The sequence below is a fragment of the Galleria mellonella genome, unplaced genomic scaffold, assembly GCF_026898425.1.
Source record: "Galleria mellonella isolate WM207_F2 unplaced genomic scaffold, CSIRO_AGI_GalMel_v1 utg312, whole genome shotgun sequence".
NCBI classification, from domain to species: Eukaryota; Metazoa; Arthropoda; class Insecta; order Lepidoptera; family Pyralidae; genus Galleria; species Galleria mellonella.
Window position 1 is genome coordinate 5,693,135 of NW_026442074.1, and position 18,664 is coordinate 5,711,798.

At 29.5% G+C, this 18,664-nt stretch overlaps 2 protein-coding genes across 3 annotated transcripts in view; one reads left to right on the plus strand and one right to left on the minus strand.

The window, feature by feature from the left end:
- LOC113514998 (rabankyrin-5) overlaps positions 1-18,664 on the minus strand; it is a 63,477-nt gene that overhangs the window by 40,790 nt on the left and 4,023 nt on the right. The window lies entirely within an intron of this gene.
- On the plus strand, positions 6,085-14,457 carry LOC113515000 (uncharacterized). Its single transcript, XM_026899113.3, has 3 exons — positions 6,085-6,465; positions 9,332-9,505; positions 12,531-14,457. Exons 1-3 carry the CDS (start codon positions 6,420-6,422, stop codon positions 12,806-12,808), a joined length of 498 nt encoding a protein of 165 aa, XP_026754914.1. The 5' UTR covers positions 6,085-6,419; the 3' UTR covers positions 12,809-14,457.

The window sequence follows — 18,664 nt, forward strand, 5'->3', positions numbered from 1 at the left end:
TTTGAAATAAGAATTTTAATGTACATGCAAAACTAAGAACAAGTTTGCCTAATAAGTTTATTTTGTCGTCTGAGACTAAAAACGTCGATAAAATTATACTCAGCTATTTCTTTGTAATCAATAATTCTAATTGCAGATGTAACACCTATTGCAATCATATTATTGGAGTATATCGGCACATATTACTTATTTTCTTTTAATAAGATTTAACAGAATTACCTATGTTTCACTGACGTACTTTTCAATCTGATTACGCAATAAATAATACTTAGTTTAAACACGTATGAAGGACAGAGCTAGCTAGTTTTGTAAATATAAAAAACGCCATCAATTAGCAAAATTTTTAGACTAGTTTTTACTTAATAGTTATAATAATGAAGTAGATATACACCTCAGCGTATATAAATAAAATTGTTCTTGGTTATAGACATTTTACTTTAAAGATAATGTAATATAAACTAGAATACAGCACAATTTATTTAATAACGTAAAATATTATACATATTATGTAAATATGTTCAAACTTTTTACGAAATCCTCTACAAACCATAAGTATTTTAAATCTCTCTGTTATCTGTCTCTCTATCTATAATATTAATTTTAATGTCTCTTTTTGTATGTATTTATGATAGTGTATTACAATAATTTAAGACTTTGGTAATAAAAAAACAACACATCAAATTTAACAGAATAAGTCGAACTAATAACTTTTTCCTTTTGATTAAAAAATATATTAGAATCGGTTTTTAATTCGCAAAGATAGAAAGAATCTTTATGGCAACGAAAAGTTAATAAATAAATAAAATCTTACGTAACAATATTTTATACTTATATGTATTTATTTTATACTATTGAAATCGCACGGGTAGAAAGGCAGAAAATTTACATATACATAATAGTAGATAAAATAATTTTTCAAATTACCTATGTATTTTTTAAGTTTATCCATTATAAACAATATTTCCTACTTATAAAATATTGGTTTAGGAAAATACTTTTATATAAATAATTACTTTTATAGAATTAAATAAATACTATTTTATACTTACGAGTACATCCAGATAACTATGTCAATTACAATAGAGTTCTATATATTCTTCTATTTAATTACGATTGATCGTAGAGGTGTGAATTTTTTTTTAGAATAGTTGAGCTAACTTACTTAAACATAATCTTACATGTCAATCAAATGTCGTATAATGTTTTACACTTATTTCTTCTTGCCATCTGTTGTCAATTAGAATCAATACTGTAATTTACAAAAGATGCATTTGTAAATAGGTAACATTTCTGCTGTGAAAATTTCGTCACAATCAATCCGGCCATTTTTACGTAAATTGCTAACAAACAAACAAATCAACTTTAACATTATATTTTTAGGATACAATAAGAACACAGAGTATCATATACTACAGCATTTTTCCCAGACGTGGGTAGTAGATTCTGTTTTAAACTATTTAAAAATACACATAATTTTACTTTATTACAGAATTCGAATTTCAAATATATTCCATATTATGATCTGGCTGTTTGTCATATAATTAATGTTAATTTTTAATATCGCGCAATATACAGTTCGCAATTATTGACTACCTTGAACTACTTATATGTGAATGGTTTTACACGAATATTTTTAAAGCCTAAAATATGTGTCGCAACGTTAAATGAATGAAACAAGGGGAATAAAAGGTAAAAAAGGGTGTTTTTATACAACTTAGAATGGCAAATAAGCCAAACCATGTAAACACAACTACTTTTCGGTTGAAATACGAATGAGGTATCCAAGCAAACGACTTTTGTACAAAATCTCCCTTTGATTGACAAAAGAAAGGCAAGATAAAAGCATTTATTTCATACGGAAGTCGACACATAGCAAAGTAAAATGTGAATTATGCAATATTATTATTAAACTATGAGTATCATTGTCATTGTTTATGTTATGGTATTTGGAAACTACCATACCATATATAAAATAATGCTGTACAAGCTGTACAATTGGCTAGTATTAAAGTAGCTGTACAATTTCTAGCCGTGAATTTATATGCAAGATGATAGCTTAATCGTGTGATTTAACGTTTTAGTTCGCAATAGAAATATTTTGTAAATTGTTCTTGACAATTGCCAGACAATCCAGACCGACTTTCGAACGCTTTTAACATATATTTACCTTCACGACCATTCAAAAATACTTGCATCCAGAACGTTTCAGAGCAGCCAACTTTCATCGCGCGGACATCAGTTATGTAAGCTACAAAATTTCATACAGTACTTTTTGCAATTTTTATCTGCCTGACAGTTTATTTTTGTCTTGGCTAATCTTGGAAACGAATAAACCGGTCTCGATCGAATATACTGTAATTTATTTGTCATCTTTTATGCTACTTTTTACGATTCCATAGTTTAAAGGTTAAACGAAATTTTCTGTTACTAACAAATAATATCACTATTGCTCGCAGTTTACTTACAATTAATACACAAAGTAAAACTGAACTATCATAGGATTAATTTATTGTTTATGTGGTTCTAACTTATATTTGTGATATGTTAATATTACAGAGCACTCATTTTATAAATGATTTCCAAATGAAGGATCTCAATTCGTTCTATACTTTTGTGGTTATATTGCGTAATTATTTACATCACAAATTTTGCACAAATTTTAATAATTCTTTTTACAATTGGCAACAAAAACTTCCGTGTTAGTCGACGATTCATAATACTTGAAAAAAAAAATACTGAGAATTACTAGAGTTTTATAGGACTAGTTCTGGTATATAATGTTTTTTTACATACTTAGTGAAAGATCATATTTATTTTAACAAAATTGGTAATTTGTAACAATAATAATACATTAAGAAAAATGTTAGTCAATAAATCAATAAAAACAAAAACTTTGTACCTATTCTGCGTATCTTATCTTTTTTGTTATTTTTATGCACTCTTACTTCGATAAAAAGACATAGGTATCAAGATTGATAACTAAATACTTAAAGTATAAAAAAAAAATATTATACTTTCTTATACCTACCACATTCAGTACTTAGATTATTGAACATTCATTATTTTCTTAAAAGTAATCTTCAAATCAATTAAAAAAGTATTTTACTCGAGTGATAAACTACTCGAATACCCATAAATACTCGAGTAGGTACTTGCCCAAGTCATTAGCATCGAGTAAGGATTTAATACTTTTTGTAACGATTACCAAAATACTCGAATACAAAAAAAGGCAAACTAGGCCCTTCACTAGTCGTGTAAAAGCTCTAAAATTGTATGTAACACGTGTTATACAAGTATCTACAGGGTTTAAAGGTAGAAACATTCTACCCGCAGACAAAACTATCTTTTGCGCAGCCTTTAACACTTAATGTACTTCATATTTAATTCCAGAGAATCTATATTAATAAAACAAGTCATTACTAGGTATTTACCTAGGTATAATTAAAAAAAATAATAATCATCATATGACTCAAACATTGAGTAAAAGGAAGGAAACAATTCCTATTATTACAACTTACGGGAATTAGCTGTTCAACATCAATATATGAATAATAATTTATCAAAAAAACATATAAACTTCAAAGGATCAGGAAAATTTGAATGCATTACTCTATAGAGAATAAGGTTCACAAGAACGAAAAACCGATATCCATCGATCTTAAAAAAGTATGGGGCCAATATATATTGTAATATTGTTATATACGCTTGATTTCCATCATAGATCTATGTCAGAATAAACCTTATGGATGGTAAAAAGAATGGTCAAAATAGGTGCACAAAATCTCATTCCTTTTCAAAAATAATAATTACAATTTCCAATCGATTTCAAAAAGAGTTATAATTTTTAGCAAAGATATATTTACGCAATCAAATTTATATCTTAAATAAGCTAAAATCCCAGCCTAGACTAGAATACATACTATACGAGTCGTGGTAGGCTTTTTATCCGTTAATAATACACTTCTGAGTGAAAAAAATCATACAACAATTCATTTGTAGTCCACCTACAATTAATTTACATATAAGCTAATATCATATTACGAATTTAGACATCACAGATATGGTAGGTAGCCTATGATAGATTCTTCAAGTTTTGTTTTAGAAAAAAACAATCGACTTCGATTTGGACATAAGTAATATGGACCCACACCCACACAAAAAATCAATTAAAAAGAAATATTAAATTCGGTTCACAATTCTCAAAAATGTAGCGCAACATATAAAAAAAAAATAGAGTATACACGATAATCTCTCCATTGACGTTGGGCGTGTGTTAAATTTTTTTTAAATCAAAACGGATGCTTTCTGTATCTACCAGTAAAATGAAGCATCAGTCATCAACACGCCAAGTGAATATCTGCCATAATATTTTAATATATGTAATGGGTTCAATAAAGCAGATGTAGATGTTGTATTTGGACTGAATCAACCACGTCACAAAATCCATGAATAAATTTGCATTAGGTATTAACTATCCTCAGCAATTTTGTTCGCGTGAATTTTAATAGTAAATTATTCCAAACAATTTATAAAGCAATCGCAGTCCAACAAGTTGCTGTCATCTGTCAAGTTACATTTAAATCTGTAAAATATATCTTCTGCTCTGATTCAAGCATCCATCAATCATTGCATTTGCATAAACATTAATTTTTTTATGTAAAACAGATGGTAGATCTCAGTAAGTATAACGTTAGCTGTAACAATAGGGCAAACATTATTAATTTGTTGCCATGCCAGCAACTTTGTTTTCGATACGAATTTTTGTATTCGGATTTTCTATTTTAAATGAAATATTTTCCGCGGTAAAGAGTATTCTAAACGTCAACCTAAAACCTAAATTACCACACCAACTTTCATCCAAATCGATTCTGTAATTTTGCGCGCACAAACACCATCTAAATAGTTCTATTATGAGTGCCCCCATAGGCTTTTAGGACTAATATAGTTATAATAATAAAATAGTTATTATCATTAATTACGAAGGATGTTAGTCGTCAGTATCAACATATTTCACAATACGCATGAACAGAAGGCGCTTAAGTCATAAAATAATGTTTTTATTTAATTATCTATGATAACTCACTTGGTATCGATTATAATAATGGAAGCGTTGACTTCTAACCCAAATAACTAACAATCGTCTGACAACATGACAGTAACAATTTTCAAAGTTCCGTATTGTTAATTATAACAGATAATTTTGCAAATTATTCTTCCATCTATGTAAATTTATCAGACATACAAAATAAAAAAACTTAGTTTTATTGCTTGGTACGGAGAGACGCGAAATTAGTCTAAGAAGGAGAGACAGATTAAAATAATGTATATATCTAAGAAAAAAAAAAACATGTAGGGGTAAACTCAAAAAAATAAAATGGCGATGTATCTACCGGGCATTCAATTCCCGGCATAGATAAATGGAGTCGGAGTGACGTTGCTAATTGTCTATAGATAGGTTAGGAACGTCATTTCTGGCAGCTAATAACAAGAAAAATAGGTAGAAGCAGACAGAATAAAAGATATAAGGATAATATAGATAAGATAAATGGAAAATAACGTGCAAGAACAGCTTTAAATAGAAAAGCATGGGAAAAAATTGGAGCAGGACTTTACCAAATGCACACAAACAGACAATTATTTCTTTATAATTATTAATATTAAATTTTATATATTAATATCGGATAAGAAGTCTGAAAGAGATTGCTTTAGCGATAAGATCACTTATATATATATATATATATATATATATATATATATATATATATATATATATATATATATAATTTAACCGAAGCAATATAGAGTAAATATATAAATAGTATTATAATTGTAATATTTTTTGGTTATGAAAAAAATCATGGTCTTTAACAATTAATTTAAAAGCCGCTTTAAAACAAAATCATTATAATATACCTACATAATAGCTGGATATAAAAACCCCAAAGTATGTTAACAGTATCCACTCGTAAACTGATATGGGAACAATGTCATAGGTATGTACCTAATTAATTAATGTACACTTATTAAAATAAATCTAACTAGACGCATTAATTCAAATCCAATTCAACGGTCGCCAACAAAAATTAATGTCTTGGTTAGTCTCGCGCCGGCGCCAGCATCGATCGCATGATTCAGCGCCGCTGCTCGAGTTATAGCCTCACTTATTCGATATTTGGACATGTACCGTTTTGCCGCTGTGTTTCCTTCCTGTGAATCACGATACAAGCGCGGTGGTGGTTGCCGCTTGGAGCCGCTTTCAGTCTTCTATAACACATGGAGGAACAAACGCGATTGTGTAGATAGTTAATTACTCGTAAATGTTGTTTCTAAAGAGCCATTCATGAAGTGCTCCGGTACGCTGAAGTTTATTTTACTAATAGGTCTCTGAAAGTATTTTAAGTGGAGTTTCATTCATAATAATGGATTTAAAATTATTATTATTGGCTTTGACATTGTTTTGGAAATGTAAGTGTTCGTTTTATTTTATTATACATAAATTTATAAATAACTTTTATCTGAAAGCTACCTAATGTTTTTATAGAAGCAACAAGTGGTTGATACAATAAACACAAGAGTTTATTGCACTTGAATCACTTAAGTATAGATTCCGATTTAAAAACAAAGTAACTATTAAATTAAGTATACGTATAAAAAATAAATCACTTTATTATTAAAAAAAAAATTATAATCTAAATAAAGTATAAATATCATATATAAAAATATTTTTGTATGTGGGCATAAAGACAGTTAAAACATATGGTTTGAAATTTTAACATGTAATTGTGGGCGCAAGGTTACAAAGTGACTTATACAAAGCAAACTTTGTATTCTTTATCATTATTTCTGCTGCTAATAATAAATCAATTAATATAGTAATTAAATCTTAACTTGTATTATCAAAAATATAGTTACATAATATATATTACATCTAGCATAGTATATATCATATGTAAATAATAATCTGCAATTATATTAAAACGATTGGGATTAAAATAAATACCTTAACCTTTTTTTCAAAATTTTATTTAACTAAATATACTACGGCGCTAAAAGAAAAAACAAACAAAAAACTTTAAAGCAACAATTAAACATTTGGGTTTGCTGTGTTATCTCTTTAAACTTATCTCTTACTTAACCTAATATTTTAATTTGATAATTCCACAAAGTTACTGTTTTATGGATTATCATAAATCAAATTTATAATTTTAATTATTAGAAACTTATTTCATATTGTTCTATAGAACAAAGATTTCGCTGTGGCAAATCAAATTGAAACTTTAGATATAGGTTTAGAGAGGTGGCGCCTCAGAATCGACCTCATTATCACGTAATACGGATTTTCATTTTAAATATAAGTAACTACCAATAAATCTACTTAAACAAATTGTTTTTTCATTAGGCATATTTACCTAAAAGAACCAATTGTCCGGTTAAAATCTCTTTTATATATGTTTTATCTAATAATTCGAAACTTAATTGCTATGATTATTAATTGCAGTAGCCCCATTGCCAGCAATATACATTTGTTAGCTCGACATCCACGCTGCCCCTCCAGAGACCCTTGTGATTAATTTCTTGAGGATTAGCCACGATGGGTATTTAGATGATGAATATTTTAATTTGTATATAATAAATTTTCATAATTATTCCTTTCTCATTTTATTAGATTTATCATATCGCTCGGTTTTTTCGGAAAGACGTAATTAATTGGAACATCGATTTTTATTTTCACGAAATTGTAGTTATTCTTTATTGTCCTCATTTTTCTGTATATATATTAGTATGATACATCAGTATCATATAAACTCATATCAATGAAGTTCATTTGTTTTATTTCTATACAATGCACAATTAATTATTCATATTATGTAATATTCTTGTAACATATTCAGATTGACTTTATAATGAATAAATAACTAATAGACTAAAGTTTTAATAGCAAATATCTTTTTGCTGTAAAGATAGCTTATGAATAAAATAAAAATAATAAATCTAACATTAAATTATGAATTTATATATTGCAGCAATTACAAAATAGCATTTTTTCTATTTTTACCCGTAGACTCTACAATACATTTTAATTAAGTGAATTGCGCTTTAATGGTTTCTAGCTATTCTTTTAATTGACCAGAAGAATTCTTTTGGTCTTTATTTTCGAGGATTCATTAAATAAACTTTTATTAACTTGTATAGTATGTAATAGACAAATATCAGAAAATTCTGGTTGGTATACAACTATGATATGTTTCATAATTGAGTTAAATTTTAATTTAATTAAAAAATAACACTAATTACATCTACGACAGTTTCTATCATACAAAAAGGTATTAAAGTTCAATGATTTATCATACAAAATTTAGTCATTATTATGGGATAAGGTAACAAATAACAAAAGATTTCACTTATAATAGATATTACTAAAGGATAGAGTAAATTATGACTGTCAATTTATTCGTGGGGTGATAAGACAGTTGACTATTAAGGACCAGAGTTTCAGTTAAGAAAAATCCAGTAGTTATGTGGTGTTATATTAATTTCTTTAAAGGTTTTATATTCAACAACTATAATTGCAGCAAAATGTAGTGTTTGCCCAGTTATTCTACATTTTACGCATATAGCTTAGATTAAATGGGACTGTACTTCTATTTCTGAGCCAAAGCTGCCCACAAATATTCGTAGATTGTTATATATGCATGAGGACTGTAAGTACTACGGAACGAACCTGGAAAATGCCAAGCATATGCGCATATATTATACACAGACACGTGTAACAAAGTCACGTACATTGTTTTACATTTAAACTGGTCGAACAATCTTACTGAATATGTATATGTGTTAACTATATTGGTACGAATACACACTAGAGGAATAGTTATGTCATACATTAAGGACTTGTTTCGGTTTACGACCTATATGCTCCTTTAAAGTAAAACGAATAGATATAAAGGTAATGTTGCGATAAGAATACTTACAATCACATTAATTAATCAATCAGTGGTCGACAACCTTATGAATATAGTCATGATATAGATATTTGGTGGAATTACTAAATATTAGTATAAGCTGTTAGAAGAACATGCTTCTGTTTCAATTCGGAACGTAATAACATTTCTTTCTTATTGCACATACATCTCAACATCATTTATAAACTTGATTTGACGCTATGCTACTTCTTTAATAAACAATAAAAAAAAATGAAATGGTTCCAACCTCTACTATCCATTTCGCAAAACACACTTACAATCCTACCTAGATGTAAACAAACTTCAGACCTATAGACTAATTCACTATATATCCGTATCGTGTACTAATTAGACTAAGAATATTTCAGATTCCGTCGTATCAGCAATAGTAAGGTGCTTCAAATGTGAACCTCGGTTTGCCAGTTATCAGATGAGCCACAAGACGTGCGAACAATTTGACGGCAGCGACAAATTTGTACACCAGTGCAACTCCTCTACTATGTGCTTTAAGAAGAAAATCACATTTGATCTAGGAAATGAATGTAAGTTCTCCTTTTGTTACTACAAATGAAACAAGTTCATGACGATAAAGAAGAGGTAACGTTTGAGTATAGACAGGGCGTAAAAATCAGGGTCAACATAATTATCATTAGTTATCACGCACTATTATTGTTATTTAAATATATTGTCCCTTCTGAGGACCTGATTGTTACTGACAAATAGTACTAACTGCCCATTTTATTATTTAGATCAAAACGCATGTTTCAATAAAATTACCATTAAAATAAAAAATAAATTGTGATGTCACCCAGTCGATCAAAAACAGTCACAGAAGTACCAAGGATTTAGCAGATAATTTTGAAATATTTAACATGATGTATTGTGTGAAAAAAAAATCAAATACAATTAATTTAGTTATGTGATAATCAAATTTTGTGACTAACGTTTACTTATTGATTCATAAATATTCTAAAATCTAAGTATTTTATTTATACTGTAAGTTAAAAATTTCGATGACAGAATCTCTAAAAATATGAGGTCTTTAAAAAGGTCATCGGCACGGCCGTCCGGACAAATGCAACGCAAATGCATCATTTTATCTTTGTAAATTATCAGGCAAGATTGTTTTCATAAATTTCATAAGACGGCTCACCGTAATAAATTTATTATAATGATATGCATATACTATACATATAGGATAGTCTTTAATTTTATTTTTTTCTGGTAACTTTATATTTTCTCACTGATTAAAAATAATTAAAGAATTGCAATATGTTGACTATACAATGGCAGCATAACCTTTATTGGTGATCATTAGGAAGTAACAAATTTACTTCCACATCTATAATATTAGAACCAGATAAGACCTTAGATAAACATTACATATAATCTCTTTCAATTTCAGGTTGAATACAATAAATATTTCAATATGCATTTATTTAATCACTAAGTGATTAAATAAATTATTATAAACAAAATTTTCCAAATTCAATCCATCTGGGATAACCATATTATTACAATAAATGCAAGTGATGAGAAGAAAAGATATTTTTAATGATATATCTATAAAATCGCGAACAGAAATTCTTTTTTTACTAATATTTAAGTAAAACCAGTCGCAAATAACACAACACGTCCATTTACTAGATTACAAAAGCCTTGTATTGACGCAATATTCCATTTAAAGTATTATATATGTTGGCTGGACTTTTATAGCGACACGGGAGGCGAGGCGACAGTTGCGTCGCTGTGTAACTTTATGCCCATACACTAAAGGGCACTTAACTTCCACTTGTAAGGAAACTAGGCCAATTGGTACAATAATATTGCCTACTGCTACAATAATGGAAATTATTGTAAAACAGCCAAGGGGGACACAACTCACTTCCACTCATTTGTTTTGGTTATACTCGTATATGTATTACATTATATAAATTCTTTTAAAAAAATAATGAAATATTTGTGACATAGATTCACTTTTCACCTTTAATGTGATAGGTATGATTGTATAGAAAAGCTGATAATATTTTTTTGTTATTATGAATTTTACTAATATTGTAAATCTAACAGTTTGTAAAGATATTTGGATCTTTATTTCTAAATCACACTTAAATTCGGGTTTCAATTACATTTGGTACACAGATAAATCATATTCTAAATTAACACAATATATAATAAGACAATTTCAATTCTAATTCATTCATGAAAAGCTGCAGATTACAGCTAGTTAGAAATAGATTATAAATTTCCCAGCAGACGCTAAATTAGTTATATCATTGGGCAATAATAAAAGTGTATACAAATAAAATATTAACAAACTCGAAACCTACAACTTTATCCCTCCGTTTTCCATTAGTCATTTGATAACAAATATAGCAGAATTAAATCATTGGAATTGTACACTATGCAAGCGGATGCACTTCTCGAATCGCCATATGACGCATATGTTATCATTGCCTCTGAAACTAACAGTGCTAATTGTTTATGTATGTTCTGACATTCATGGGTGCATACACGTGGCAGGAAAGTTGAACGAGAGGCTATTTCACGATAATTACGCTTCAATAGTGTTAAATGCCAGGAATCGAATGCCTTCTGATCTTACGTCATTGTAAACAGAAAGATTTTTACAGCACAACTAACTATTCTCCATACTTTAACGTGCAAGGTACTCACTATCTGTATAGAAACCTCTACACAAATTTCCAAAACTACGCAGCGTCTTCCTGACAAATTTCAGTTTTATTTTTTTAATATTATATATATCAGCCGTTAACTTTATACTAATGGACATAGGCCTCCCCATAAGCGTTGCCAATAATTACCGTGCTTGGAAGCAGGTTGACAACTACGATTAGGATTTGTAGATATTTTAAGAGGGACGCTGCTGCCCATCCCTTTACTATTAAGTTTCCTTAGTCGCCTCTTATGACACTCACGAGACGGAAAGGAGTGGCCCATTCTATATCGGGATCACTTGGCATTGGTAAATAGTTTTCGACATTCCATAGTTAGTAAGAGTATGGAATATGGAAATTTTTCCAGTGGCTACCTCGTATAGGCAACGTAGTACAAGGCTTCTCGCACCCCATTAGCTGTTTGCAGCGAGTAGTGAAGGCAAGTTGCTTAGGGCCGTTCCTTATAGCAGTTCCTTTTATAACCTTAGCAGTGGAAAATTAAAAGCAAAAGTGATGATAATAATACTCCTCTAAAGTAAAACATACATTAAAAAATATAATAATGCAGATTGTAATACATATATTGCATTATTACATTATATTTTTTCATGACGTCATCATGATAGATTATTAAAATAAATGCCACGTAAAATCACAGGAATTTGTAAGTACTACAATATGGAATAATATAAATAAGTACAATAATTTATGGGGCGAGCCAGACAGCAAGTCTAGTAGGTGCGGTCGGTCACTGCCCTCATCTATTTACCTCGAAATTAGTAGTATATTTTAATTAATTTAAACATAAAACCATGCGGATCTTCCTACGATTATTCAACAACTTTCAACTCAACAGCTATTCCAGTGTTCATACATAGTTTCATTTCAGTGATAACGACGTATCAACGGGGCTGTGCATTACAAACAATGAGCGGTGACCAGAAGAGAATAAACGGGAAATGGACTTTAGTAAACAATATATATGAGGTTTATAAGGAGACTTGTGAAGAGAATGTAAGCGGAGAAGAGGATCGACTCACCAACTCCCTCCATTGTTACTGCCGCGGAGATCTTTGCAATTCTTCAGCAAAATATTCTCCGAATTTTTTTATTAGGATATTGAGTAGTGTTTTATTTCTACGGAATGTAGTTAGATACATAATTTAATCAAATTTGCAAACATAATTTAAGACTTAAAATGTGCAAAATGCGCGTGCTATCTTGTGATACGGATCAGCTGAGCAAACTTATATATCTTATAGACATGGATAATATATATGTGGTTACATTAAATGTAATCATTAATAACACACATTTACAAAGTGAAAAAGATGTTTGCTCAAAATGTATGCTGTGAGAGGTGCATTAAGGCGGTTAAATAATCTTGTAATTTTATTTGTGTATTAAATTCATAGATAATACTTCTTAAATATGCAGGAAGAATAAACAATTCGATACGACAAATTATATTAAATTTTATCTAGGGGTGGATACCATCCAAATCAATCATTCCGATTAGATCCAAATACGAAAATGGGTCTACTAAAAATATTTAATATTAAAGTATTTAAGATTTAAATTCCAAAGAATCAATCATAATTATAGGTGTGCTTCTGACACGGTGCTTATAGTTTTATGTATTGTTGCTAGTCATTACCTATAATGTTAATGTCCTGCGAACTTAATAAAGTACATAGTATTGTTCAATGGAGAAAATAAGGATTTATTTCTTTTAATATTTACCAAAACATTTTTTCAAAACATAAGAAAATAATTATCTTTAAAGTGTATAAAACAAAGTTGCTGTTTGCATCTGTCTTTTTCTTCATTTACTTTTTCTAAATTACGCAGCTTATTTCACTGCCATTTAGATATATACGTGTGTTGTATTACAATACATCCTAGTGAAACTTTTGTATAAGTAGATAATTGAACTCGTGCGAAGTATAGGCGGATCGCTAGTATTTTAAATACCTATGAATTATGATGTGAAATGTATGCAATGTATGCAAAAAAATGCTGCAATACTATGTAAGTAGCATTTCTCTGCTGATCAATTATCTCGTTAACACAGGTTTATTATATTAACCTATTTAGGCGCCCAATTCTATAACCACAACTATTAAACCCTTTTAAAAGTATAATATTAATATAAGTTAAGAAACTACAGTTTTGATTTTACGAATAAATCTTATTTAATTTCATTTCAATCTTTGGAAAACAGTAATACAATTATGCGGTGTACAATTTGACCAGAGGGAGACTGTACAAAAGTCAATTGCTTGGGTATCTCTGTCCTATTCGTGTTTCAACCGTGAAGCAGTTGTGTTTGCATGGCTGTGTTTCGGTTTGAAGGGTGGGATATGGCGTGAATTTACAGGGTACAGAGGAATAACACCCGAGTCCTCAGGAATGGTAACGCATGGGGGGTATCATACAAAAATATATATATATATATATATATATTTACTAACACACATGTTCTATACATACATTATACACATGATCATATTAGAGACACATATGAACACTTAATTTTTTGTAAACGAAATCATCGTATCAACATCATGGACTGATTAAAGTTATTACAAAAGGGAAATTAAAAGACGTCTACAATTAACCATAACAAAGTCTGCATACAATTGAATGCATTTTACTTTCCCATTATATAATTGTAAACAGATTTTAATAATTGTTTTTGTAATCAATATTGTCACGATACAAATCGCTATTGTTTTTTGTTGAGCAAAATTTACTTGTTATTTTGTAACTATAGTTTCCCTCAATAAAAAAACTTTTACAAGTAAAAAACTGTACTTAAATTTTTATTTATACCTACCTAAAAAGTTTTTTATTTTTTAGTTTGTTATTTTACAATATCCTATCAATATTAATACCTAGTATCACAAATGACATAATCATTTGTGATCTGAATATCTCTTAATTAAAATAGAGAAAATTTTGTAGTAAACATTCTAATTTATTTATTTATACTTTTGCACACATTAAAATATGTATACAGAGCAGAGTTAACGCCTGATGGTATTCTTTACCAGTCAACCGTCTAATTCTAAATTTATTATGAATACCTTAATAATATCAATTTTCAATATATTGATGTAAAAATTATTTCTGTAAATAACATAGTTAAAAAGATAGTAAATATAGAAAAATATCAACAACTATTTTATAAATGTTAAAACGAATTATTGGTAGTCGAACTGTGAGTTTGTTTGTTACTTATTGACACTTTACAGGATAGATCAATTATCATTAAATTTGGTACAAACGTAGTCTTTTGCATGGAGAATAACATATGTATTTGAACTAGGTACTTTTTATTATTCAATAGAATCATTATATCCCGATCTCGTGGGTAAAAATTATTTACAACGTAGTTGTTTAAAATATAATCATCATATCAGCCGTTAATTGTCCACTGCTGTTGTGAACATAGGTCCCATAAATGGGGTCTTGGCTTGGCAGATATGGGTTGGTTGGTTTTAATAACCGCAGTTAGGTTTTTGGTGATGTTTTAAGAAGGGCACTGCTGCCCATTCCTCGACCAATAAGTTTCCTTAGTCGCGTTTGACACCAACATGAAAGGAAGGCATGTCCCATTTTATACCGAGACCACACGGCAAATGGTCGTTTACAACGCTAATTAGAGTATTATTATAAACAAAATTGTATATAATTAGATGGTATTCTAAAACTCACTATTAAAGTTTCGCACTGCGAATGCAATATAGGTAATAAACGTGTCCAGCCATAATAAAATATACGCACGCAAAGTTTAATTTTTAAAGTATGTTACAATACCAGAGGGAAAGATGGCGAAGAACTTTATTAAGAAAAAATCCCCTTAACTACACTCCTCGCAAAAATTAAGGGAACATAAAAATTTTTGAAATTTTTGGGTGATTTTCAACAGGCTGTATTTCAGTGAAAAATAATCGTACAGGAAATTTAAAAAAAGGGTTTTGAAGCTTGAAAACTCTAGTTTTCAGATTTTTTGGTGAAAAAATTTTTTGAGCTCCGGTTTCCATGCAATTCTTAAACAAACTGAAAATAAATTTTTTCAAAATTTTCTAGGTTTCGTTTTTCACTCTATGGGCATGGAAAAATTTTTTCGAGCTACTCCATTGTATAGGTCTCTTAGCGTATTTATTCAGCTTCAAAAATCGCTTTGGATGGCTCAATTACGACCATTTGTCTCCGAGATATCGAACTTTGAATGCAAAAGCATCCTTTTCCATTCAATTGCTAATATCTCTAGAACTACTGGTCGCACAGCAAGCGGGCGCCGAGTTTCTTTATCTGCATAAAATTTCCAATTAAGCACAGTCAAGAGTTAGTGAAGAAAAAATTTTTTTCCACCTCTAACATTGAATTGAAAAAAGTGGAAAAAAGTGACTTGTTCTCCTTTTTTGGTTACTTGGCTGTATCTTCGCTAATATGGGCGGGAAAGCTAAGGTTTGAGGAAAATTTTACAGTCTATTGTTCCTTAAAGAACCCCCTAAATCCCTGGAGCGATCGGTTCAACGGTTTTTCCCGGACCAATTGATTGAAATTTTGGAAAAAATAAGGGAACAAGGTTTTTGTCCCTTAAACTCACCCTAATCCATTCAAAAATCAATAATTTCATTTGTTTTTCACTTTTTACTCAATTTTTTGTTTTTTAAAAATTCATTATCAAAAAAAAATCTAAAAAATTCAAGAAAATTTTTAAGAAAAATTTTTGCTTGCTGTGCGATCAGTAGTTCTAGAGATATTAGCAGTTGAATGGAAAAGGATGCTTTTGCATTCAAAGTTCGATATCTCGGAGACAAGTGGTCGTAATTGAGCCATCTAAAGCGATTTTTGAAGCTGAATAAACACGCTAAGAGACCTATACAATGGAGTAGCTCGAAAAAATTTTTCCATGCCCATAGAGTGAAAAACGAAACCTAGAAAATTTAGAAAAAAATTATTTTGAGCTTTGTTTAAGAATTGCATGGAAACCGGAGCTCAAAAAAATTTTTAACTAAAAAATCTGAAAACTAGAGTTTTCAAGCTTCAAAACCCTTTTTTTAAATTTCCTGTACGATTATTTTTCACTGAAATACAGCCTGTTGAAAATCACCCAAAAATTTCAAAAATTTTTATGTTCCCTTAATTTTTGCGAGGAGTGTATTAATAAAACGAAAAAAAAATCCTAAATATATTAAGAAAAATATTGAAGTTAATTATAAAATACATCATAGTTAAATATAAAAAATATTTATATATCACGATTAGTGCTATATATATAATAAGCATGGCGATTTCTTGCCTGTTGTATAATACTAACTAAAGATCGTGTCCCACTAAAAACTGACTTCATTTGTGACAAAACCAGTTATTTTGATTTAAAAAGTAAACTACTGAACGGATTACGATGCAATGTGTAAGTAAAAAAATAACAGATAAAAAAGTCCTTTTAAAGTCAGTTAAAAAGGGAAATGAAATGTTATTTACACGATAAAAGACCACTTCTTTTTTATTAAATAAATCCACAATAAAACCGACTTCAAATCGTGGTAAAATCAATTATTTTAATTTTCTTTTTTAAGCCGGTTGAAAATGAAGAGGAACTTGTTCCTCGATGTTTTAAAATTTCAATATACAAACACTTGCGATGACTTAATCACAAAGCATAGTAATACGTATTGTAATATTTATGAACAGTGTTTGCAATGCAAGTGTAAGCAGCAATTTGCAAACAAATCACATTTCCTATTGATTACAAAGTCACTGACCGTTAGTTTTTAAAATAAGTAGATACATTTTCTACCAGACGTAAATAGCCAAAACTAATGTATGTATATGTTTACATGGTAATAGAAACCAAATTATTTAAATTATTATTGGTGTTTTACAATTTAACTCGTATATGTTTAACATGATTTCTAATGATCTACATTTCATTCAGTATATTCTGTCTCTATGTGTGGCGTTTGTGAACTATGAGAAAGCCTTTGATTCGGTCGAGATATGTGCGGTACTACAGTCCCTCCAGCAGTGTCAGATTGACTTTAGGTATATCGAAGTGTTGAAGTATGTACACAGTAAGGCTACGATGTCTATCCGATTACAGAATCAGAGTACGAAACCCAACCCAGTAGAAACGTAGGAACTTTCTTCTACTACGTTTCTAGTTGGAGGAATACAAATGATTAGCAATGGTAGTTGAGGCAAACAGTATAAATATTTAACCTACCTGCATAAAATCGAATACCATTAAAATCAGAATCGAACACAGCAAGTAGCCTACCGCAAAATCTTGGATTTTTGTTTGTTTACAAATTTTATTATCAATTATTTATTCACTAAAAACAACATAATCTATCTTATATAAATAAAACAAAGGCCGGTTAGTTACACCATTTATAACTACAGAACGGCTGGACAGATTTTGATGATATATAATTTGTTGAACTCATCTCCGCCTCGAATAACAGAATTAATAATAATAAATAATAATTATTAAAATAATATTGGAAAGATTCACGTAAAAAAATATTTTAGAAAGATAGGCGATACGTAGTTCGCCTGGGCAGATATATATAATTATCACAATCCTGTTTTTAAGTTTTTTTTTAATATTTTAGAATACTTTAAAGTCATAATGGCATTTGAAAAAAATTTGCAAACCATTTAGCGACTGAGAGTATTCATTTTACTATCCACGCTGAGTATTCACAGTTATACCGTAAACAGCACGTCTGTCAGTTAAAATCTAATCGCACTGATTAATTGGAAGGTAAATTTTTCAAATTATTAATAGTTTACTTTTTTTTCTATTGTGCCTAACTTTTTTAATTCTTAATTTGATTAGGATAGTTAAGGTCATAAGGCATCATCATTACATTCAGCCTACTACAGTCCACTGCTTGACATAGGCCTCTCCCGAGGCATTCCACTGAGTACAGTCTTCGGCTCTTCACTGCTATTATTACCTGCAACCCTACGTACGTCGTCGCTCCACCTATACGCAGATAT

Coding starts and splice junctions, on each gene's coding strand:
- LOC113515000 (XM_026899113.3), top strand. CDS start 6,420: ATGGATTTAAAATTATTATTATTGGCTTTGACATTGTTTTGGAAAT. Junction 6,466..9,331: donor TTTGACATTGTTTTGGAAAT/GTAAGTGTTCGT, acceptor AGAATATTTCAG/ATTCCGTCGTATCAGCAATA. Junction 9,506..12,530: donor ATTTGATCTAGGAAATGAAT/GTAAGTTCTCCT, acceptor GTTTCATTTCAG/TGATAACGACGTATCAACGG.